Source organism: Mustelus asterias, chromosome 26 (assembly GCF_964213995.1).
Source record: "Mustelus asterias chromosome 26, sMusAst1.hap1.1, whole genome shotgun sequence".
NCBI classification, from domain to species: Eukaryota; Metazoa; Chordata; class Chondrichthyes; order Carcharhiniformes; family Triakidae; genus Mustelus; species Mustelus asterias.
Window position 1 is genome coordinate 48,943,084 of NC_135826.1, and position 25,628 is coordinate 48,968,711.

The 25,628-nt window shown below is 46.5% G+C and overlaps 1 protein-coding gene across 2 annotated transcripts in view; it reads right to left on the minus strand.

Moving 5' to 3' along the window:
* Nucleotides 1-1,837: 1,837 nt before the first annotated feature.
* LOC144479685 (ephrin-A5-like) overlaps nucleotides 1,838-25,628 on the minus strand; it is a 405,670-nt gene continuing 381,879 nt past the window's right edge. The window contains exons 3-5 of one of the 2 annotated variants that reach the window (XM_078198701.1): nucleotides 19,212-19,277; nucleotides 17,075-17,146; nucleotides 1,838-3,379 (exon numbers count right to left, since the gene is read on the minus strand). In XM_078198701.1, coding sequence (XP_078054827.1) covers nucleotides 3,264-3,379; nucleotides 17,075-17,146; nucleotides 19,212-19,277 — 254 coding nt within the window. In that variant the 3' untranslated portion in view covers nucleotides 1,838-3,263. The remainder of the gene's footprint in view (nucleotides 3,380-17,074; nucleotides 17,147-19,211; nucleotides 19,278-25,628) is intronic. The other variant, XM_078198702.1, reaches the window with a different exon arrangement.

Genomic DNA, 25,628 nt, shown 5'->3' on the forward strand with positions numbered 1-25,628 from the left:
TGCTGTATTAGATTCAATTAGTTATAATCTGGCTTTGGAGTCAGAAGGTTGTGGGATCAAGTCCCACTCCAGGGACTTGCGCACAAAAGTTTAGGTTGACACTCCTGTGGCACCACTGAGGGAGTGCTGCACTGTCAAAAGTGCTTTCTTTCAGATAAAATGATAAACCGATGTCCCAATTGCTTGATCAGGTGAATGTGAAAGGCAACAGCAGGGGAATTATTCCCAGGCTTATCCTCCAACCAACATTACAAAAATAAGATTCGCTGAAATCTTGCTGCCGTTCATGCTGGCGTGATCTTACAGTCCCGCCGATGGTGCAGCCCTGCCGCGGGTTTCTGGAAAGTGAGGGGTGTGGTCAATGGGAAACGCAATTGACAATGGCGGGACAGTAAGATCTCACCATCACGAGTGGAACACCGCCTCCCAATGCAGCAAAACACGTCACAGAGAGGGAAAAAAATCCCGCCCACTATCTGATCATTATCGCACCGCTGTTTGTGGGAGCTTGCTGTGCGTAACTTGGCTGCCTCATTTCCTACATTGCACAGTGGTTACACCTCAAAAGTACCTCACTGGTTTGTGAAGCATTTTGGGATGTCCTGTGGTTGTGAAAGGCCCTATATAAATGCAACTCTTTCTGCCTTTTTTTTCTCTTCAGCGTGAAGGCAGGTGAGTTTCCACGTTTTGCGAAACTGACTCGAAGCTGACAACTAAGCTATCAGATCTACAATCGCCTATCAACAGAAATGGAGAGAAAGGTAACAGGACACGGATAAAACACTCACTTCGGCCGGTCACCAAGCGTCTGCAACTCATAATAACACCTCACCAACTCACGCTAATTCCTTCGAACCATGTATCCCGACACAACATCCTGGGATCCTCCCTCCCCTGGCAGCCCAGTCCTTTCACTAACATGATGTGGAGATGCCGGCGTTGGACTGGGGTGGGCACAGTAAGAAGTCTCACAGCACCAGGTTAAAGACTGACGGGTTTATTTGGAATCACGAGCTTTCGCAGCGCTGCCCCTTCATCAGGTGAGTCACTCCAAGAGCTCGTGATTCCAAGTAAACCTGTCGGACTTTAACCTGGTGTTGTGAGACTTCTCACTGCAACATCAGGGACTATTTGGTTTCAACTACAGCGTTTTAACATGGTGGTCAATTTTGCCTGTATTGCACCCAGGGAAACGAGGTCGAGAGCTTGCCCTCTGAAACAATAAGTCCTGTAATCCTTTCGTGTGTGGCAGAGTGAGTGAGGGGAGAGTGTGACTGCCAGCACTGACCAATGTATATATTTGATATATATATAGATATATATATGTGTTTACATAGAAGTGTGTGTATATATTTAATATATACACACACACATACACAGACAAAGTATTCTCAATCCAAGTTAGTAAAAATATCCTTCTGCGTGACAGAAGCAGGGTTGCCACAACATGTCATTCAATAGACTCTAAGCTTTAAATACATCCAGGTGATGAGAAAATAGACGCAGTATCTGAAAGGGAAATGGATGCTGCAGCTTTCCATCTTCCGTTGACTTCAGCCGTATTTACCAGCCACAAGGGAAGTCTTAAGCCTACCACGTACCTCCCAAGAAGTCTGGCCGTCTTAACCATTCGCAGAGAGAGGCAAAATCCTCCCGTCCTGGACACTAGCTTTCAGAGTTTCCGAAAATTGTGTCGTCTTTGCCCGACTCCACCGCACCCCCCCCCCCCCCCCACCCCCCACCCCTCCCCAACCGAGGCAAAAATCCTCATTTATTGTTGTACGACAGTCGTCCAGATTTTTTAAAAGATGTATACATAAATATCTTACAGCCCAGTCTATTCATTTTGCAAATTTCAGAAGTGAACTTTTATTTTTCTTTTTAAAAAAAAAAGGACTTGTGCTAGTTTAAATTGCCTTCGAGGTGTCCGTTGCTAATTTTCAACTCTGCAGAAATGTAACCCTTCTCCAATTCTGAGGCATTGTATTAATATTCCAGTTCCGTCACCTGAGAAAGGTATTCTCTTCCCCCCCAGGGTAAGCAGGAAGGGTGGCCAACCCTCTGGAATGTGTCCTGGAGGTTCCAGGATTGAAAATGTTAATCTCCACTGACTCTGTAACATACAGCAATCGGGAGGAAAAGCAGAAGAGCGTTAAAAACAGATTCCGGTTTTGTCCTTTTAGCTATAGAAATATTGGCGATGGAATGATACAAAGGAAAGTCCTTTTGACCGCACAGGCCAATCGGAGGGGCGGAGGTCATCTGATGGAACCTCCAGGAGCATATCCAACCAGAGTTGGCAACCCTATTAGTCCGTTGTTTAATGCAATAGCAAAAAACATTTCACCTCACCATCATTTAAACACTGATGTGAAGCCACTTGTTTTAAAATGTTATTCATCCACTGCTCCTGCCTTCTGGGTTATTCTACTCTGGGCGATATATGTTGGGGGCTTTGGGGAGAGTGGCGGAGTATGTTTTGATACGGGCAGCAGAAATCTGCCAGAGCGCCGCCGCGCAAGGATATTCACCGTACCACAGTCTCCGCGCCTTAATCTGCAACGCAAGTGTTACAGTTTCCCGGCTTCCCCGAGCCCACGTTGCCCACTCCCACTCTTACTGACTGAAACGACAAAGAGACAACATGATCTGCTCACTCCCACCACCCCCCCCCCCCCCTCCCCCCGCAAAAACCCAAACCCAACCCCTCCAAAACTTCCATTCAACCGGACATTCCCGTCAATTGAAGACAGAGGTGAGAGGGGGTGGGGAAGGAAAGGCAGCAAAAAAAAAATCAAAACAGGAACAAGCAAACAATTGACGCAGATGTGCGGCTGCCTGATTGGAGGATGGCGGGAATACGTTGCCGCTAAAGGGGGGTGGCAAATGATGGAAAACTCCCAGAAGTCATCGACGCTTCTTCCTGCTCGAGTCTTGGCCAATCGATGGAAGGAAGGGTGGCATCATTATTTGAGAAAGGTTGCGTCCGGAGACCTCTGCAGAGATACCTGTTGCGATATTTCGTTACGTTATATCAAACCCAAGTGGGCCCAAGGCAGTGTTTCACAAGAAAATGAGAGTTCCCGGTCTCAGAAAGCATTAATGGGGCGTGTCTGTCCCTCGAATAATTTGTGTTGACGGTAAAGTTACTCAGAAAAAATGGAGTCTCTTCCACGTGACCCACGTCAATCTCTAGCCGCCTCCATTTTGGTTTCAGTCACTTACGTAGAAATCGTTTCTCTTGTTCTCTTCTCGTCTGTGTGCTATGATGTGAGGGAGAGCAGGAGGAGAGCTGTTGCTACAATGAACCAAGAAATCCTAAAGGTCGTGATCCCATTGTTATTGTGATACGGTTCGGGCGATTCATATATAGAATCATCTGGAAAACAAAGAAGCAAAAGTCAGCGATTTTCAGCGACAAAGTGGCATCCTTTTTATTTTCTTCGTGAAGGCACCCTGAGAAATCTAACAACATGGTAGAGCACATTAAAGAAAAAGCTTTATATAATCACATCACATGCAATAAACTACTCTCAAATGCACTGGCCATTGCTGTGGCAGCCCTTGCTGTGAAGGCGTCAGTTCGTTCCAGTGCATTAAAGACAATCGCGGAAATCTTGCCCCCCCCCCCCCGTTCATGCAGGTGGGATCTTACTGTCCCGCCGGCAGCCCACCCCCGCTTTGGGTTTCCCGGCAGTGAGGTGTGCGTCTGACGGGAAATCCCGTTGATAACGCAGGACCGTAAGGTCCTATCGCCAGCGGGCAGTGAAACAACCTCCCTCCGCCACCAAACACGCCATGAAGAGGGAGAAAAATATCCCACCCAGAGTTACAAGATTTGGAGGTCTGTGACCTTGCGTTACACCTCCCCAAGACAGGGAGTGAAGGCTGGCCACTTTGGAGTGTTACTTGTTTTGTGTTAAAGTTTATTTATTCGTGTCACAATACACTACATTACACTAACACTGCAATGAAGTTACTGTGAAAATCCCCCAGTCGCCACACTCCGGCACCTGTTCGGGTACACTGAGGGAGAATTCAGCATGAGCTTTGCACCTAACCAGCACGTCTTTTTTGGACTGTGGGAGGAAACCGGAGCGCCTGGAGGAAACCCACGCAGACACGGGGAGAAAGTGCAGACTCCACACAGAGAGTGACCCAAGCTGGGAATTGAGCCTGGGTCCCTGGCGCTGTGAGGCAGCAGTGCTAACCACTGGGTCACCGTGCTGCCACCGTGCTTGCTTGGTAGCCAGCATTCAAAGAAGAAGGCCACCGGAGCATAAGGAATTGGCGCTATTTAGGCCATTTGGCCCTTCCAGCCTGCTGCACCATTCAACACAATTACAGCTGATCTTCCATCTTCCAGAAATATCATCATAATCCCTTAATTCCCTCCAAAACTCTTATCAACCTCGGTCTTGGATATACTCAATGACTCAGCAACCACAGCTCCCTGGGGTAGAAACTCCCAAAGATTCATAATCTTTTGAGTGAAAACATTTCTCCTCATCTCACCGCGAAATGGCCGGCCCTTTATTCTGAGAGTGTGACTTCCGTGTTCTCGATTCCCCAGCCAGGGGAAATGTTTTCTCAGAATCTACCCAGTCAAGCCCCTGAAGAATTAGATATCTTTCGATTGATCTCCTCACGTTCTTCTAAACTCCAGGGAATATTGGCCTAACCTACTCAATCTCTCCTTACAGGAGAATACCCTCATCCCAGTCTAATGAAGCCAGAAATTGTATTAGATTCATAGAATCCCTACAGTGCGGAAGGAGGCCATTCAGTGCATCGAATCGGCACCAACAACAATCCCACCCAGGCCCTATCCCCCGTAACCCCACGTATTTAAACTGCTGACCCTCTGACACTAAGGGGTAATTTAGCACGGCCAATCCACCTAACCTGCACATCTTTGGACTGTGGTAGGAAACCGGAGCACCCGGAGGAAACGCACGCAGACACAGAAAGAACGTGCAAACTCCGCACAGACAGTGACCCGAGACTGGAATCGAACCCGGGTCCCTGGCGCTGTGAGGCAGCAGTGCTAATCACTGTGCCACTGTGCTATCCTTGTAGCCTGCCGATTAGCCCAGGGTACCAACATGAAGATTTAGGGGGCCCTTACACGTGCGTTAACACTAATCCGTGACTGTAAAGTAGGACACTGGCTGAGGGCAGGATGGGGCTCAAGTATGATCGCTCCCACATCTTAGAAGCTAACACTTGTTGCCTAAGGCTCACAGATGAACCACGGCCACTCAAACGTACTGGCAGGAGACAGGTGCCTTACTTTAGGAAGATGTGAAGGCTATGGATGGGGTGTGGGATAGATTCCTTAATACCCAGCATTTAGGTGTGAAACCGGTGCAGAGAAATAGGGCTTGTTCATTCGGACGGTGAAGATTATGAAGTGATCTGATTTTGGGGAGTTTGAGGAGATTTTGATTAAAGTAAACCAGGAGAAAATATTTCCATTGACAAATGAGTTGGAAGATTCGAATTTTCAAGTTAGCCCCCCCCCCAAAAAATGAACCAAGGGGATTTGGAGAATGATTTTTGTTCCCAAAATATGTCGTCAGGACATGGATTTTCTACCGGAAACAGCAGAGAAAGCAGAATTCCCGGAGCACAGGCGCCGGAGTGTGTCGACTGGGGGATTTTCACAGTAACTTCATTGCAGTGTTAATGTAAGCCTTACTTGTGACACTAATAAATAGACTTAAACTAAACTAAATTCATGGGCTGGAATTTTACCACGGGAATCAGAGCAGGCAAGGGGCAGAGCTTGGAAAGGTCTGTTAACCTCGGGTGGCATTTTCCAGATTCGGGATGAGTGCGGCCATAAAATCCTGCCCAATGATTTATTTTTATGGAGTAAACAGCTGAAGAACAAGATGTAAAAGTCTGGGAGGATGGGATTCAGAGGAGAACTCAGTTGGGTAGCCAGCGTGGGATAACAGCTAGACACAGGAATAGGACAATGTGATCTAGCACTGGCATATCATAGAATCCCAACAATGCAGAAGGAGGCCATTCAGCCCATCGAGTCTGCACCGACAACAATCCTAGCCAGGTCCTATTCCCGTAACTCCACATATTTACCCCGCTAATCCCTCTAATTTATGCATCCCTGGACACTAAGGGGCAATTTAGCATGGCCAATCAACCTAACCCGCACATCTTTGGACTATTGGAGGAAACCAGAGCACCCGGTGAAAACCCGCGTAGACATGGGGAGAACGTGCAAACTCCACACCCACTGGGAATCGAACCCAGGTCCCTGGAGCTGTGTGGCAGCAGTGCTAACCACTGGGCCACCATGCGCCCCCTATGATAGGCTGAGTGGTCTCCTTCCTGTTGCAAACATTCTACGACTCTTATTTCGATTTCACGAAATGATGAGCTGTCTTGCAATAGTTCTTGATGTAGCAACTAAAAGGAAAGACTACACATTTGATATCTGCCCTTTTAAAAAAAAAATCCTGTCCCCAGTGACTCTGATGTGAACTGGAAACAATGCGATTTGAAGTGCAGAGACTGAGAGTGGCTAATGGGCTCATTCTCTCTTCTTTATTCCTCTGACTCTCTGAAGCCCCCTGATAAAAGCGCTTGTGAGGAAGGGGCATTCTGAGCCTAGTCTCTGTACCACCCCACCCTCCGCGCCATGGGGAAACTCACTGTGCTTGTAGTATAATGATGCCACCCATCACAGCACTAGGAAGGAGCGCTGGGAATACACCAGTGTTTGCCGTGCATTAAGGGAGCTTTGAAGACAGATCTTAAAATCCCAACTGACTACCCAGCAAGCTCTCATTAACCAACAGTTCACGGACAATGCCATCGGCTCGGAGGCAGGAGTAAGATGATGCACGGTTTAAAGCCCACTCCAGACAGTGAGAGGAGCTTTCTGCCTTGATACCCTGTGGGATACTCATAGTCCCTTCTTCCTGTCGGCTGTGTGAGTCTTGTATAAATAAACAAGCCTAATGGAGGCTCATCTCTGCAAGCTCGCTGATCCTGCATTCATAGAATCCCTAAGGTGCAGGAGGAGGCCATTCGGCCCATTGAGCCTGCAATGAGAACAATCCCACCCAGCCCTTATCCCTGTAACCCCATGTATTTACCCTTCTTATCCTCCTGACATCAAGGAGCAATTTAGCGTGGCCAATCCACCTAGCCCACACATCTCTGGACTGTGGGAGGAAACCGGAGCACCCGGATGAAACCCCCGCAGACATGGGGAGAATGTGCAAACTCCACACAGACAGTGACCCGAGGCCGGAAGTGAACCCAGGACCCGGGCGCCCTGAGGCAGCAGCGCTAACCACTGTGCCACCGTGCGAATGGGAAATTAAGCTGTAGTGGGAGCTATCCACTAATGGCTGTAAGTGTGACTCTGAGTTACCTCGAATATGACTAGAAGGTGGCTGAGCTGATTAAAGAATCAGTCTTTAAAACTCCTACTTTAATAAGCTCTCTTCTTCCCTCTTCGAGTGAAGCAGCCACTCAATCATTCACTTTCATCTCATTATCCAGGAAAAGTTAAATGTTATTAAAAATGTCACTGGTTATTGATAATTCTCTGCAAGCATTTAACTAGTGAACAAATTAGTGTCAGTTTCATAAGCCGTCATTAAGCAAGATTCCCAGCGCACTTTTCAATGTATAGGAAGAGATTAGGAACCTTGAAGTTTAACAATTACAGTAAGATGTGCGTTAAAAATATTTATGGCGATATAAAAAATGATTTTATGCCAAATCTTTGGGTTTGAAATAAGTCCCAAATCAGTTTAAAGTTTTTGTTCAGAATCCCAATTTCCTTGGCAACTCTTTTCTCTTTTGTGAGGGCAAGAAGAGGCAGTGTTCAAACCCGTTTCTAACTCTTGAATCCAGGTTTGGCCAATTCCAAGGGTGAAGGGTGGGTTGTCAAGGCATTGTAAATGTGCCATCTTTAGATTCCATTTAATTTACATGCTGAGCTTCATGTAATTCTGAGGGAAAGAATCGGATTCAGTCGCTAAACTGAGAGGCCTCTTGTGCGGAACTGTTCTTTTATTCATTCGTGGGACATGGGCGTCGCTGGCTGACCAGCATTTATTGTCCATCCCTAGACACCCGAGGGCAGTTGAGAGTCAACCACATTGCTGTGGCTCTGGAGTCACATGTAGGCCAGACCAGGTAACGACAGCAGATTTCCTTCCCTAAAGGATATTAGCCAACCAGGTGGGTTTTTCCGACAATCAACAATGGTTTTATCTGTAGATTCTTAATTTCAGATTTTTTTTCATTGAAGTCAAATTCCATCATTTGCCGTGGTGGGATTTGAACCCAGGTCCCCAGAGCACTAGCTGAGTTTCTGGATTAATAGCCATTGCGTCCCTCTAGGAACTGATGGGTGGCCAGCGGGTTTTCAAGCGGGGTACAAGAGCTGGATGGCAAACGCACACGTTTTTAAAACTGTGGTTTTTAAAGGATATCGTGGATCTGCCTGTGGCATTGTTCGTTAGCCCAGGGAGGTTCTTTCTGGCTGCTGAAGGAAAGCTGTCTTTAAGGTGATTCTGAAGAAGAACCCGTGTGGACTCAAAACATTGGCTGGACTTCTCTGGAAATTCACGCTGGTGGGATTCTCTTGCCCTGTCTGCCACACATCCTCTGCTGCAGGTTTCCCGGTGGCATGCGGCGACTTCCATGGGAATTACCATTGGCAGTGGCAGGGCCAAGGAGATCCCATTGCCAACAAATGGCACGCCGCCAAGAAAAATACAGAGGGGAAGCCAGAAAATCTCGCCCATTAACTCTGTCTCTCTCTCTCCACAGATGCTGCCCGACCTGCTGAGTTTATTCAGCACTTTGTTTTGATTTCGGATTTCCAACATCCGCAGTATTTTACTTTTATTTTAAGGTGGCCTGTCCCTTTAAGGCCAGCGCTCAAGGAATAGAATCACAGGATGGTAACAGCCCAGAAGGAGACCATTCAACCCACTGGGCGGGACTTTACGGCCTCGGGTGAGACCGGAAATTCCCGCCGGAGGTCAATGGAGATTTCTGTTGCCAGAACCTCGCCCGCTCCGATTTCATGACGGACAAGGTGGTAGATTCCGGCCATCATGTCCAAATCGGCTCTCTGTAAAAGCTACTCTGCCAGTCCCACTCCTTGCCTTTTCCATGTAGCCCTCTTTGTTATGCTTCTTAAGGCATGAATTTGAGTTATGACAGACACCAATCAGGCACATTTGGAGCACTTGTAATTAATTTGAGCTTTAGGCCAGTAAAATTGAATGCAGGGATGTGTGAAGTGCAAAGTGGAAGGAAGCATAAGGTCGAGAGGCAAAATGAATGCAAAGGTGGTTCAAGCTATATTCTTGTAAAGAGTCAGAGCGGGCTGGGCAGACTGAACAGCCTCCTCTGCTGGAACTATTCTATGGGCACGATGTTACCAGCTCACCACGCCGGTCAACTGGCATGGTGAGCCAGAAGAAAGGGCAAGAGGCGAGAAATCGGGTTGGCGCCTGGTTTCTCGCCCCTTCGCGATCTTGCCGGCCCCGTTTTGCCGGCAAAATCACCCTCGTGCCCGGGACGGCGATCAGGGGGGGTGGGTGTGGAGCAATGTCTGTTGGGGGTAGAGGGGGGGACAGTGACAGGAGATCTCCCAGCACACAGTGTACACAGTATACAGGGAGAACGGCGCACCTGCGCAACAGCGCCCCGGTAGGTCAGCAGCCGGCTTCATAGGCAAGCTGAGGTTTCTTGCCTGTTTGACACTTGGAATCTTTTTGAGAAAATTCCACCCCATGGTTTTTAGGTTAGTCAGCGTCTGTGAAGAGAGGTGCATGTGGGAGTGATAGTCCTACTGTGCCCTTCAATAGAAGTAAAGATAAAAGGACACTGGAAAAATATGCCGTGCTTTTCCACCCTTCACTGTTTTCATTACAGATTCTAGGAATTCAATATCTCTCTGGTTAAGGGGTGAGGTTACCTGTATCTTCATCCCGATATGAGATTCAACACTGAGCTGAAGACTTTGTGAGCTATTTATTTGCTTGATCAAAATGAGTACAAGTCTCAATACTTTCATCGATTCACTCTCCATCACGGGGCAGGCACATGACATGTGTGACTGGGAGTTGTTTGAGAGAGAGGGTTGGTCCTCCAGTTAAGCAAGCATAATTTGAACGGTGGCACAGTGGTTAGCACTGCTGCCTCACTGTACCGGGGACCAGGGTTCAATTCCCAGCTTGAGGTCGCTGTCTATGTGAAGTTTGCACATTCTCCTCGTGTCTGCGTGGGTTTCCGCCGGGTGTTCCGGTTTCCTCCCACAGACCGAAAGACGTCCTGGTTAGGGTGCATTGGCCGTGTTAAATTCTCCCTCAGTGTACCCGAACAGGCACCGGAGTGTGGCGACTCAGGGATTTTCACAGTAACTTCATTGCAGTGTTAATGTAAGCCTACTTGTGATTAATAAATAAACTTAAACTTAAAATAATCGTAGAATCCCTGCAGAACAAAAGGAGGCCATTTGGCCCATCGGGTCTGCACCGACCACAGTCCCACCCAGGCCCTATTCCCGTAACCCTACATATGCTAATCCCCCTGACACTGGGGGCAATTTAGCATGGCCAATTTACCTAACCCGCACAATTAAATTGTCTATTGTTAACAACGCCTATATCTGTTGCCATTAATCCCATGGCACTTCCCAGGCGTGGTAACTGAAGATAACATGGAGGTTTTTTGTCCTTTCTTACATGGAGAAATATCTAAACTACAGCCCGCATGTTCCCGCTTAGCCTCCAGTCCCATCCACTCAGCCTGCAGAGGCCTCGCAACTCAATTTACACCTGCACTCTATTCCCCGTGATTCAAACTTACAGGCTTGAATTTGCGGAAAGTTCTCCACACTGCTCACTCCTGGGAATCCTGGGGCAGGAAATCGGGTTGTGTTGGAGACCAACATTGATGGTGAAGCCGCACAAACAGGGGAGTCCGACGTGATTTTCACACCCCTCTAGACATGAGCACCAAGATTCATTCATTTCCCCTGTTTCCAATGTTTGGAAGATTGTGAGCAACCTTGGGCCCCGCATCTAAGGAAGGATGTGCATAGACCCCTGAAAGTTGGCACCCAGGTTGATAGGGTTGTTAAGAAGGCGTATGGTGTGTTAGCTTTTATTGGTAGCGGGATTGAGTTTTGGAGCCAGGAGGTCATGTTGCAACTGTACAAAACTCTGGTGCGGCCGCACTTGGAGTATTGTGTACAGTTCTGGTCACCGCATTATAGGAAGGATGTGGAAGCATTGGAAAGGGTGCAGAGGGGATTTACCAGGATATTGCCTGGTGTGGTGGGAAGGTCTTATGAGGAAAGGCTGAGGGACTTGAGGTTGTTTTTGTTAGAGAGAAGAAGGTTAAGAGGTGACTTAATAGAGGCATACAAGATGATCAGAGGATTAGATAGGGTGGATAGTGAGAGCCTTTTTCCTCGGATGGTGATAGCTAGCACGAGGGGACATAGCTTTAAATTGAGGGTGATAGATATAGGACAGATGTCAGAGGTAGGGTCTTCACTCAGAGAGTGGAATGTCCTGCCTGCAGCAGTAGTGGACTCGCCAACATTAAGGGCATTTAAATGGTCGTTGGATAAACATATAGATGATATTGGAATAGTGTAGGTTAGATGGGCTTTAGATTGGTTTCACTAGTCGGCGCAACATCGAGGGTCGAAGGGCCTGTACTGCGCTGTAATGTTCTATGTTCTATGTGTTGGCCTTGGACAGAGTCCAGAGGATGTACACGAGCATGATTCCAGGAATGAAAGGCTTGACATACAAGGAGCGTTTGAGGATTCTGGGTCTGTACTCAATGGAGTTTACAAGGATGAGGGGGGATCTTATTGAAACTTACAGGATACTGAAAGGCCAGGAAAGAGTGGGTGTGGAGAAGGTGTTTCCATTAGTAGGAGAGACTAGGATCCAAGGGCACAGCCTCAGAGTAAAGAACCGAGATGAGAAGGAATTTCTTCAGCCAGAGGGTGGTGAATCTATGGAATTCATTGTCACAGAAGGCTGTGGAGGCCAGGTCATTGAGTGTTTTTAAGACATAGATAGGTTCTTGATTGGTAAGGGGATCAAAGGTTAAAGGGAAAAGACGGGAGAATGGGGTTGAAAAACATATCAGCCATGATCAACGGGCAGAGCAGTCTTGATGGGTCGAATGGCCTAATTCTGCTCCTATATCTTATGGTCCGATGGTCTAATATGTCAAATTCACACATAAGCATGGACTGACACTTCATACACGTGCTATGGGGCTTAGTAACCTGTGAATGGAGTGGGCCTCAATTGAAAAATCCCCTGCCTAACTTTTGTGCTTCCACCTCTCTTGAAGATGTCAACTAGAGAGATTCGTTCAGATAAATGAAGCGTTGTACTGTTAAATAGAAGGCAAAGCAGCAGCGCTTGTCTAAGGAAATGGTGGGCCCGCAATCTAGGAAGCTCCTCACCTCTCATGTGCCTATATAACAGCCTGTGCAGGCAGGATGTTGTGGAGGCAACAGGGACTTCACCTGTCAGTTGAAGAGCTGGCGACGAACCTGTGGTATCTCTTTGAGGGAAGACCCTCCACGTGAGAGGTCAGTAGCGGGGGATCCAGGGGGTGGAATCTTGCCCCTTCTTGGATGAAGGGACTGAAGGTGTGGTTGTTAAAGTTGATGACCGCACAAAGACAGGTCAGAAAGCAAATTGTGCAGAGGACATAAATAGGCTACAAAGGCACATAGATAGGTTAAGAGAGTGGGCAGAAATCTGGCAAATGGAGGATTATGTGAGCAAATGTGAAATTGTCCATTTTGGCAGGGAGAATAAAAGAAAAACATATCTAAATGGTGAGAAATTGCAAAGCTTCGAGATGCAGAGGGATCTGGGTGTCATAGTGCATGAATCACAAAAGGTTAGTACACAGGTACAGCAAGTAATTAGGAAAACTAATTTGATCTTATTGTTTATTGTGAGGGGGAATTGATTACAAAAGTGGTGAGGTTTTGCTTCCATTGTACAGGATATTGGTGAGACCTCATCTGGAGTATTGTGTACAGTATTGGTCTCTTTACTTAAGGAAAGATGTAAATGTGTTAGAAGCAATTTGGAGAAGGATTCATTAGACTCATACCAGGAATGGGTGATTTGTCTTATGAGGAAAGGTTGGACAGGTTAGGTTTGTATCCACGAGAGGCCGGAAAAGAGAGAGGTGACTTGATCTAAACCTTTCAGATCCTGAGGGGTATTGACAGGATGGGTGTGGAGAGAATGTTTCCTCTTGTTGGGGAATTTAGAACTCGGGGGTCACTGTTTAAAAATAAGGGGTTGTTCATTTAAGACAGGGATGAGGAAAAATTATTCCTCTCAGAGGGTCATGAGTCTCTGAAACTTGCTTGCTCAAAAGGCAGTGGAAGCAAAGCCTTTGAATATTTTTAAGGCAGAGCTAAAAAGATTCTCAATTTTATTTATTCATTCGTGAAACATGGGCGTCGCTGGCTGACCAGCATTTATTGCCCATTCACAGTTGCCCTTGGAGGGCAGTTAAGAGTCAACCACATTGCTGTGGCTCGGAAGTCACATGTAGGCCTGACCAGGTAAGGACGGCAGATTTCCTTCCCTAAAGGGACTTTATTGAACCAGATGGGTTTTTCCAACAATGGCTTCATGGTCATCAGTAGATTCTTAATTCGAGATTTTTTTTTATTGAATTCAAATTCCACCATCTGCCATGGCGGGATTCGAACCCGGGATCCCCAGAACATTGGCTGAGTTTCTGGATTAATGGTTCAGTGATAATACCACCAGACCATTGCCTCCCCTACAAGGGGTGTAAGGTTATCGGAGGTGGGCAGGACTGTAGGGGACAGCTGCCTCTGATGATCAATAGATTGTAGTGTTGTCTTTCCATACTGTGATCGATGCTCTGATATTTCTGCCTCTCCTCAAACCACTCCCCCCCCCCCCTCCCCCCACTGCCTCCCCTCCCACCACTGTTCCAAGAGGTGCTGATTCTTACCGGCTATGCAGTAATAGGAGCCCTGACAACTCCCTGGACCTACCGTCGGACCCCCACCCACCGCTCGCTGCTGAGATCTGCGGGCTGAGTGATTGAAACCAGTGCTCTGTGATCTGTGTGGCTCAGTCTCACACCACGAGGCTGGGTTTACCAACAAAACCACCCAGGCAGCAGTCATAAAAGATTTGCAGATGGGAAATATAAACCGAGTTAAGAATGAAAGCATGTGTAATGTTATTGCCTAACACAGCTGGATCAAGTTCCTTTAGTTCAGTACTTTAACAGAGACTCACGTAAGATCCGTGACTAATGCGTCCATTCAACACGGGGGAGAAGGATTTGCTGCAAAGATGCGAAGTATTTGCCTGATTATATTTCCAAGTGATGGGCTTAAACCCCAGTTTGTTATCTACTAAAGGCAGTGGGTTTGGCTTCAGTATATCATAGAATCCCGACAGTGCAGAAGGAAGCCACTCGGCCCATCAAGTCTGCACTGACGCTCTGACAGAATATCTTACCTGGCCCTCTCCCCCCGCCCGTGGATACAATTCTTGCCTTGAAATGTTGGGTTAGATTTTGCCGTCCCTACGTCAGCTCGTGAACACTGATAAACATAGAGACTAGAAGCTGGAGGAGGCCATTTGGCCCTTCGAGCCTGCTCCGCCACTCACTTTGATCATGGTTGATCATTGAATTCAATATCCTGATTCCCCCCGCCCTCCCATATCCCTTGATCCCTTTACCCCACAAGCTATATCTAATTTCTTCTTGAAATTGGACAAGAAAGGTTTACAGACAAGTTTACTAAGCTGATTCCAGGGTTGGTGGAACTGATGTATGAGGAGAGATTGATTAGGTTAGGATTGTTTTCGTTGGAGTTCAGACGAGTGAGGGGGGGATTTCATAGAAACTTATAAAACTCTAACAGGACTAAACAGGGTAGATGCAGGAAGGATGTTCCCGATGGTGAGGAGTCCAGAACCGGGGATCACAGTCTGAGGATTCAGGGTAGACCATTTAGGACGGAGGTGAGGAGACATTTCTTCACCCAAAGAGTGGTGAGCCTGTGGAATTCATTACCACAGGAAGTAGTTGATGCCAAAACATTGAATGTATTCAAGAGGCGGCTGGATATAGCACTTGGGGCGAATGGGATCAAAGGTTATGGGGAAAAAGCAGGATTAGGCTATTGAATTGGATGATCAGCCATGATCGTGATGAATGGCGGAGAAGGCTCGAAGGGCCAAATGGCCTCCTCCTGCTCCTATCTTCTATGTTTCTATGTTAACGTTTTGGCTTCAACTACCTTCTGTGATAGTGAATTCCACACAGTTTCCCCCCCCCCCCTCCCCGCCGGGGGGGAAAGAAATTTCTCCTCACCTCAGTTCTAAAAGGTTTACCCCTTACCCTCAAACTATGACCCCTAGTTATGAACTCCCCCATCATTGAGACCGGTGGGGGTTTGGGGGCTGGGGGTTGTGGAAGGGGATGGGGTGGGGGTGGGGTCTCCCTCGGAGCCCAGCCTATACTCTCTCCTTTAATATAATCATTGGAAAAGTCAGCCTGGGCTCCCTTATGGAGCCATGCTCTTCTCTGACCTCACATTCCCCCACACGGCCTCATCAATGGTTAGAAGGCTCTAAATGCCCATATTCAGCCTCATTAAGGTTAGAGTCTCCTCACACTGCCCCGTGCATGCAGCCTGGTCGAGAACTAGAGGACTCTTGCATTCCACCATAGATGCTCACCTTAGTTTAGAGAGCCCTCACTCCACCACAGAGCCGTATCACGAGCTGGAGGGTCCTCACGCTCCCCTGATCAAGAGTTAGAGGGTCTTCAAATCCCTCCATACTTCCTGATCGAGAGTTAGAGGACCCACGCATTCCCAAAGGATTTTGACCAAGGTCTTTCTTTACACCCTTAACTGCGATTCACTTTTCCTTTGCCTGTTAATCTTACCCATTCATTATAAAAGATTAACACCTCCATTCCCAAAAGAGACAACAAGGACAGTGCACACACCCATATTCACATAATTTCAAGACCATGGTTATTTTCCTCTTGCTGGAATTAAATATTTAATTGCACATGACAAATGTCACATCAGTGGATCTGAAGTTGGCTGATAAGTATTTTAAAAAATCAGAAATAAATGCTGAAATAAAATAATGAATTTGATATTTTTTAAAAGTGACATCTTGCAACTCTATTAACAGCCAAGCCTCATAATAATAACTGAATACAATAGATACACATGGCAGCTGAGATGTATCATACTCTACTATTAGAAATGGTTGGTTAGAGAAACAGCGAAAGATTATAAAATTGCTGCAAGTACAACCAGGATTATTGCGATTTTCTTTCATCCTTAAAGGAGATCTAAGAATTCATGCTCCCTCGGTGCTTAAATGGTATCCCAATCCAAGTTTTTCCACCTTTCTTGGCCCCCTCAACTCCCCCATCCCTCCCACCTCCACCAGCCCTCCCTCCCTCCCCCAAACTCACTGCCCCAATTTTGATTGTCATTTCATAGATCATAGAAACCGTACAGTGCAGAAGGAAGCCATTCAGCCCATCGAGTCTGCACCGACCACAATCCCACCCAGGCCCTATTCCCATCGCCCCTTTATTTACCCTTGCTAATCACGCTGACACAAGGGTCAATTTAGCATAGCCAATCAACCTAACCCACACATCTTTCGGACCGTGGGAGGAAATCGGAGCACCTGGAAGAAACCCACGCAGACATGGGGAGAATGTGCAAACTCCACACAGACCAGCGACCCGAGGCCTGGAATCGAACTCGGGTCCCTGGCGCTCTGAGGCAGCAGCGCTGACCACTGTGCCACCGTGCCGCCCCTCATTTCATTATTTGCATCCCAGATTCAACGTCACTTAAACACTGTTACGGCAACTCTTAAGATATGCAATAACCCTGGGTGTAACATGCTAAGAAATGGTTCAGCAGAAGACACAGCAAAATAGAGAGACGACAGTAAGGTGAGGCACTGTGATATTTACTGACCTGAAGCTTCAACTGAACTGTTGTTTACATCGAAATCACCTTCATTCACCCCTACTGCTTCCATACAACTGTCTACGACAGAAATAGAAACAGTAGCTACGTGTCAGTGTGAGGGTGATTTTCAAAGCGTAGGGTTAGTGAGCAACAGAAAGGGATCCTATTTCAAAGTCCCCCCTTTTTGAACTACAGCCTTCAAAAAACAGTCAGATGTTAAGGGACAAAGTATTGAACGATGCCGGTGGAATGGTAGAGTTAATGATTAACTAGAGGAACCTTTGGTGAGGTTTTAGTGATTAGTGACCTTGCTTTGGTTTAGTGTCCAGGCCCTAAACCTGTCAAACCTTGGCCTTTAGCTATACACTGGAGATAAACCAATAAGTCTTTTGCCCAGAACTGGGCCTTAAACTGTAGACCTTCAACTGGAACCCGAGCCTTAAACAAATTTCCCCCATCAACTGTATCCCTGCCCTGAGATTGGGTTTTAATTATAACCCTCCCCCCAAGATTAAGTTGTAAACTCACTGCCCCCATAACTGTGATTTAAACTATAGTCCTGCCCCTGGAAATGGGTCTCAACTGCCTAGCAACAGATCTCCCTTTTGGTAAGGCTATTGCAAATTCTAAACCCTGTATTCAACCTTAGGACAAAACACAAAGACTCCTGGCCTCCATTTTGAGTTTAATACTCTACCTTTCCCACCCTGCTTTAGATGAGTTCAAGTTACTACCTACTTTCAGTTCAGTATCTATTGTATGGGGTCTAGTCCCAGCAGCCATCTAATTGGATCTTCACTATGATGGCCTCCTTGACTGGGCCTCTTCAACCAACTCTTTCCTTTCTCAAACAGATCTACTGAGGGCTTATAAAAGCCTGTCCCTACTTCCAACCATCTTTGTCACCAACTGGATTTCTTGGATGAGCTTTGCCTAAAATAGCCTCTAGCCTTTCCCTGGATGTTGTAATCCAGGATCCATTATTCTTCTCCAGGTTTCAGCTCCATTATTCGAGGATCACAGAACTCCACGGCTTTTGCCCTGAAGGACAAGGAGACAGGCCCCAAGTCTACCTCAGCCAGATCATAGATTGAACTCTGTTATTCTGAACCATATGCTAGCTGTCTAACCAACTATAATATAAAATCCCTACAGTGCAGAAAGAGTCCATTTGGCCCATTGAGTCTGCACTGACTCCCCAAAAGAGCATCTTACCCAGACCCATCTTCCCCCAAACCCCTCACCCTATCCCCATAACCTCAAACATCTACCATGGCCATTCCACCTAACCTGCACATCTTTGTACACTAAGGGGCAATTTAGCACGGCTGTGGGAGGAAATTGGAGCACTTGGAGGAAATCCACACAGATACGGGGAAAACATGCAAACTCCACACAGACAGTCACCCAAGGCCGGAATTGAACCCCGGTCCCTGGCGCAGTGAGGCAGCAGTGCTAACCACTGTGCCACCGAGCAAAACCTACTTTCCCCTGCATCTCCTGCCTCGCACTCCCTTACCAAGGATCCATTAAGACTTCCCAAATCATGAATAACTCGACCAAGTCCTCCCTTTATTTATTGTAGTTAATTTTCAATTCATAAGAGCCTAGAATGAAAAGTTAGAAAACTATCTCTTGACTCATTGCTGTCAAACTGACTCAATTTAGGACAGTTCAGCTTTCCATTCGGAATTATGTTCACCACCACATGACTTATGCCATTCTCCAACCTATCCTTTCCAAAAACTGATATTATACCTCAAGTTAAAGCTGCATTACTGTTCCCCTCAAAGCAGGCAACTAAATCAATTGGATCCTCCATTTTGATGAGAGATCTGTGCCCATCCCACTCTTTGCCCCTTTTTACCTGCCCAAAGATCAGCTTAAAACAGAGGCTTTGCAGAAGGCAATGAAAATGTCCTTACTGCACAGATCAATGCAGCTTTAGTCTATCAGCGGAGATGAAATAAAGTGGAAGAAAATGGTGGCAGAACAGGGAGGGAAGAAGAAGTTAGAGCAAGACAATTATTTAGTGTTGCTCTACCAATTGAACTTATTGACTTAGTAACAACAAACATGCTGCCTTAAAGGAACAATATCCACGACAGATTTCAGAAAACAGACTCAAACACATGTGACTTACTTGTTGGTCGGACATATACTTTTAACTTTAAGCAGGGTTTCCCAACAATATTAGGGTGAGGTGAAGCTGGAAAAAACACAATGAAATGTGGTTAGTGTTTCTCACAACTGCATCAAGCAATAAAGATTCCGGACTTTTTGCACTGTATTGAGATTGGCACTTAATTCTAACACTGCGAATATGCTGCATTGCTAGTCATAGAATCATAGAATTCCCACAGTGCAGAAAAGGCTGTTTGGCCCATCGAGATCCCATAGCACTGTTCATTATAGAGCCAATTTTTAAAAATTCATCCGTGGGACATGGGCATTGCTGGCTGACCATCCCTAGTCGCCCTTGGAGGGCAGTTGAGAGTCAAACACATTGCTGAAGTCACATGTAGGCCAGAACAGGTAAGGACGGCAGATTTCCTTCCCTAAAGGACATTAGTGAACCAGATGGGTTTTTCCGACAATCGACAATGGCTTCATGGTCATCAATAGATTCTTAATTCCAGATTTTTTTTATTGACTTCAAATTCCACTATCTGCTGTGGCGGGATTCGAACCCGGGTCGCCAGAACTTTAGTTGAGTTTCCGGGTTAATAGTTTAGTGATAATATCACTCAGCCATCGCCATTATAGAGCCCATAGTACCATTCATTATGGACCTCATTGCTCTAGACATTATAAAGCCCATAGCACTATTCATCATAGACATTATTGCCGGAATTTTACCGCAGCGCCCGCACGAGGCTCGTAAGATCCCACCCAAGGCCAACGGAGAATGCCGTTCTGCAAGCCTCGCCCGCCCTGATGTTGGGGCAGGCGTGCCAGTAAAATTCCAGTCAATAGCACTGTTGAATGGAGTGTGTCTTTGCCAACGTTCAAGCTTTGACCAAATGCTGGCCATTTTGCACAGAGTTGTTTATGGAATTGGGCTGTTGACAAAATGGCTGCCTATAAAACAACACTTGCTAATCGATTGCTTGTCATAGAGTCATAGAGGTTTACAGCATGGAACAGGCCTCTCGGCCCAACTTGCCCATGCCTCCCTTTTTTTTAAACCCCTAAGCTAATCCCAATTGCCCGCAATTGGCCCACATCCCTCTACACCCATCGTACCCATGTAACTATCTAAATGCTTTTTAAAAGACAAAATTGTACCCACCTCTACTACTACCTCTGGCAGCTTGTTCCAGACACTCACCACCCTCTGTGTGAAAAAATTGCCCCTCTGGACACTTTTGTATCTCTCCCCCTCACCTTAAACCTATGCCCTCTAGTTTTAGACTCCCCTACCTTTGGGAAAAGATATTGACTATCTAGCTGATCTATGCCCCTCATTATTTTATAGACCTCTATAAGATCACCCCTCAGCCTTCTACGCTCCAGAGAAAAAAGTCCCAGTCTATTCAGCCTCTCCTTATAACTCAAACTATCAAGTCCCGGTAGCATCCTAATAAATCTCTTCTGCACTCTTTCTAGTTTAATAATATCCTTTCTATAATAGAGTGACCAGAACTGTACACAGTATTGCAAGTGTGGCCTTACCAATGTCTTGTCCAACTTCAAAAGACGTCCCAACTCCTGTATTCAACTCCTGTATCACCTTGTGAAGTGATTTCAGGTGTTTTGTGGGTGGAAATTTCCTCTCCCGCCTGCCACAGGAATCGTAGCGGGTGGGGGCAGACCATTAACAGGTCCGTTGACCTCGGAGTGGAAGTTTCCGGTATTGGGGCGAGCACGGCCGGAAAATCCCGCCCTTGAATTTCATGCAATGAAATCCTTTTAATAGGAAGATTAATTCACTGAAGTTCATGCTTTCCGATCGTGGCATTCACTTTTACGATGAAGACCTGCCATATTTTTGTGTCCACCTTCTAACTTGATGGATCAGTCTAAACATCTCTGAGTGAGTAGGAAAGTTCTTGCTGATATCTATTCAAAGTTGACTTGACAATAATTACCATTTATGTCCTCGGGTCCTATTTTCTTGTCTTACTTCGAAGCAATAATCTGGGTTTACCTTCCCTATACCATTTAATATTTTATATAATTTGATGAGACATTCAACAGAACATCTCTTTTCAGAATAATTGCTTTAATAATAGAACCATTGAAATATCTGCTACTAAAGACTGGGGATGCAAGGGTAATTGGTTATATTTATTAAATATTTAATGTCCTAAATTACCCATTTTATAATTCCACTGGAATAGCTTCAAATAAAGAAACATTTATCAATTTTCTCCTCTCCTGAAGGTCATGCCACAGTTGCAGGATACAGACGGTCCCAACTCCACAGGAGCTGTTCCCAGTGCCCAGTGCGTGCACAGACGGAGAATGCTGACCAGCTGTGAGGAGCATCACAGTTCCGTACGTGATCATTCACAAACATTCTCCAGTACGGATTGCTGGTTTACTGATGAGGAATTGGAATTCTGACTAACTCCTTACCCTAACTCACTGGCATAAGAGATTTAAAACTGACTTTTGTGCCTTGAGTTACTTCAACACTCGGTTGGGATGGTAGAGGGGGGGGGGTCGTCATTATAGAGGTATACAGCACAGCATCTGCGCTAGTCAAAGACAAACCTCCCAACTATTTAGGGCAGCACCGTGGCACAATGGTTAGCATTGCTGCCTCACAGCACCAGGGTCCCAGGTTCAATTCCGGCCTTGGGTCACTGTCTGTGTGGAGTCTGCACATTCTCCCCGTGTCTGCGAGGGTTTCCTCCGGGTGCTCCGGTTTCCCCCCAGAGTCCGCAAAACGTGCCGGTTAGGTGCATCAGACACGATAAATTCTCCCTCAGTGTACCCGAACAGGCACCGGAGTGTGGCAACTGGGGGATTTTCACAGTAACTTCATTGCAGTGTTAATCTAAGGCTACTTGTGACATTTAAAACTAAATAAATAAATGAATATTCCCATTTCCCAGCACTTGGCCCATAGCCTTGTATGCCTCAACAAGTGTGCATCTAAATGCTTCTTCCATGTTATGAGGGCCTCTGCTTCTACCACCCTTTCAGGCAGTGAGTTCCAGACTCCCACCAGCCTTTGGTTGAACAGGTTTTCCCTCACATCCCCTCTAAACCTCCTCCCCCTCAACTTAAATCTGTGCCCCCCTGGTCATTGATCCCTCCACCAAGGGGAAACGTTTCTCCCTGTCTACTCTATCCATGTCCCTCATAATTTTATGAATCTCAATCATGTCCCTCCTCAGTCTCTGCTCCGTGGAAAACAACCCCAGCCTATCCAGCCTCTTTTCGTAACTAAAACTCTCCAGCCCAGGCAACATCCTGGTGAATCCCCTCCACACCCTTTGCAGTGGTATCACATCCCTCCTATAAAGTGGATTCCAGAACTGCACACAACTGCACGCAGCTGGTTCGGTGCATTGGCCCAAACAGGCACCGAAGTGTGGCGACTAGGGGAATTTCACAGTAACTTCATTGCAGTGTTAATGTAAGCCTTGCTTATGACTAATAAATAAACTTTAACTTTAATAGCAATTAATGACAAGAGCTCATTTTAAGTGGAAATAGAAAATTCAACCACTGTCATGCCTTGCTACACTCACCCGACACTCATCGACACGGATGCCATCATCTCACGTGAGAACACCATCTATCAGGTACACGGTACCTACTCTTGCAACTCGGCCAACGTTGTCTACCTGATACGCTGCAGGAAAGGATGTCCCGAGGCATGGTACATTGGGGAAACCATGCAGACGCTACGACAACGGATGAATGAACACCGCTCAACAATCACCAGGCAAGACTGTTCTCTTTCGGTGGGGGAGCACTTCAGCAGTCACGGGCATTCATCCTTGGATCTTCAGGTAAGCGTTCTCCAAGGCGGCCTTCACGACATACGACAGCGCAGAGTCGCTGAGCAGAAACTGATAGCCAAGTTCCGCACACATGAGGACGGCCGAAACCGGGATGTTGGATTTATGTCACATTATCAGTAACCCCCACAGCTTGCCTCCTGGGCTTGCACAATCTCACTAGCTGTTCTGTCTGGAGACAATACACATCTCTTTAACCTGTGTTTAATGTTCCCTCCACCCACATTGTCTGTACCTTTAAGACCTGGCTGGCTGTAGGATTCACATTAGCAAAGTCTTTTGATTTGATTCATGGTCACACGTATTAGTATACAGTGAAAAGTATTGTTTCTTGCACACTATAAAGACAAAGCATACCGTTCATAGAGAAGGAAACGAGAGAGTGCAGAATGTTAAAGCATTGTTAGAGAGTTTGAAAGAATTAGAATAAAGTTTTCGAAGCGTAGAATAGTAAAAGATAGAATTAGAAGGTATGCTGGGCACAGCTTGTAAGAAGTCACCTCACTCCGGCGCCATCTTGTACACCATCTGGAACGAAAAACTAGTTATAGGTAACGGTGACCATTCCATTAGGGCGGCACGATGGCACAGTGGTTAGCACTGCTGCCTCACAGCGCCTCTCAGGGACCCGGGTTCGATTCCCGGCTTGGGTCACTGACTGTGCGGAGTTTGCGCATTCTCCCCGTGTCTGTGTGGGTTTCCTCCGGATGCTCCGGTTTCCTCCCACAATCCGAAAGGCGTGCTGGTTGGGTGCATTGGCCGTGTTAAATTCTCCCTCAGTGTGCCTGAACAGGCACCTGAATGTGGTGACTAGGGGATTTTCACAGTAACTTCGTTTGCAGTGTTAACGTAAGCCTACTCGTGACGCTAAAAATAAACTTCATAGACTTTAAGAAACCCACCTGCTTCACAAACATCCTTCCGAAGAGAAAATCTGCCTTTCAAAGCAGAGGTGGATAGATTTCTAGACACCAAAGGATATGGGGACTGTGCAGGAAGATGGTGTTGAGATGGAAGGTCAGCCAGTCAGATGGCAGAGCTGGTTCAAGAGGCCGATTGGCCTACTCCTATCATTTCTGTTTCCTGTTGCCCTGTGAATTCCACTTACGCTTTTTTAAAATTTGGGATTTTCCAATCCCGCCAGTCGCAGGAATGGTCGAGATTTGAAAGGTGTGAACTTCAGGCCTGACTTTCACCAGTATTAGAGAGATTGCGCACCAGGCCTCCACAGTTTTCTGACATGCCCCCAGTCAATCATAGGAACAGGAGCAGGCCATTTGGCCCATTGAGCCTGCTCCACCATTCAATTTGATCACGGCTGATCTTCTACCGAAGTGCCACTTTACCTTACTATCTCCATATCTCTTGATGTCATTGGTCTCTGAAAATTTACCCATTTCTGTCATGAACATACGCAACGACTGAGTCTCCACAGCCCTCTGGGTAAAGAATTCCGAAGATTCACCATCCTAAGTGAAATAAATTCCTCCTCATCTCAGTCTTAAATGGCTGACCCCTGACTCTGAGATTATGTCCATTGGTTTTAGACTCACCAGCCAGGGGAAACATCTTATCTACACCCACCCAGTCAAACCCTGTAAGAATTTTCAATGCAGTCACCCCTCATTGTTCAAAACTCTAGGGAAGACAGACCAAGTTTCCTCAATGTTCTGGAGACACGGGTTCTAATCCAATCAGGAGCAGGCATGCCTTGCTGCAATAATGCAAGGTCTTGGAATATTGTGTGCAGTTTTGGACTCCTTATCCGAGGAAGGATGTCCTTGCTGTAGGGGGAGTGCAGCGAAGGTTTACCAGGCTGATTCCTGGGATGACATGACTGACATATAGAACCATCGAAAATTACAGCTCAGAAACAGGCCTTTTGGCCCTTCTTGTCTGTGCCAAACCATTTTATGCCTAGTCCCACTGACCTGCACTTGGACCATATCCCTCCACACCCCTCTCATCCATGAACCCGTCCAAGTTTTTCTTAAATGTTAAAAGTGACCCCACATTTACCACTTTATCCGGCAGCTCATTCCACACTCCCACCACTCTCTGCGTGAAGAAGCCCCCCCTAATATTCCCTTTAAACTTTTCTCCTTTCACCCTTAACCCATGCCCTCTGGTTTTTTTCTCCCCTAGCCTCAGCGGAAAAAGCCTGCTCGCATTCACTCTATCTATACCCATCAAAATCGTATACACCTCTGTCAAATCTCCCCTCAATCTTCTACGCTCCAGGGAATAAAGTCCCAACCTATTCAATCTCTCTCTGTAACTCAGCTTCTCAAGTCCCGGCAACATCCTTGTGAACCTTCTCTGCACTCTTTCAATCTTATTTACATCCTTCCTGTAACTAGGTGACCAAAACTGTACACAATACTCCAAATTCGGCCTCACCAATGCCTTATATAACCTTACCATAACACTCCAACTTTTATACTCGATACTCCGATTTATAAAGGCCAATGTACCAAAGGCACTCTTTACGACCCTATCCACCTGTGATGTCACTTTTAGGGAATTCTGTACCTGTATTCCCAGATCCCTCTGTTCAACTGCACTCTTCAGAGTCCTACCAT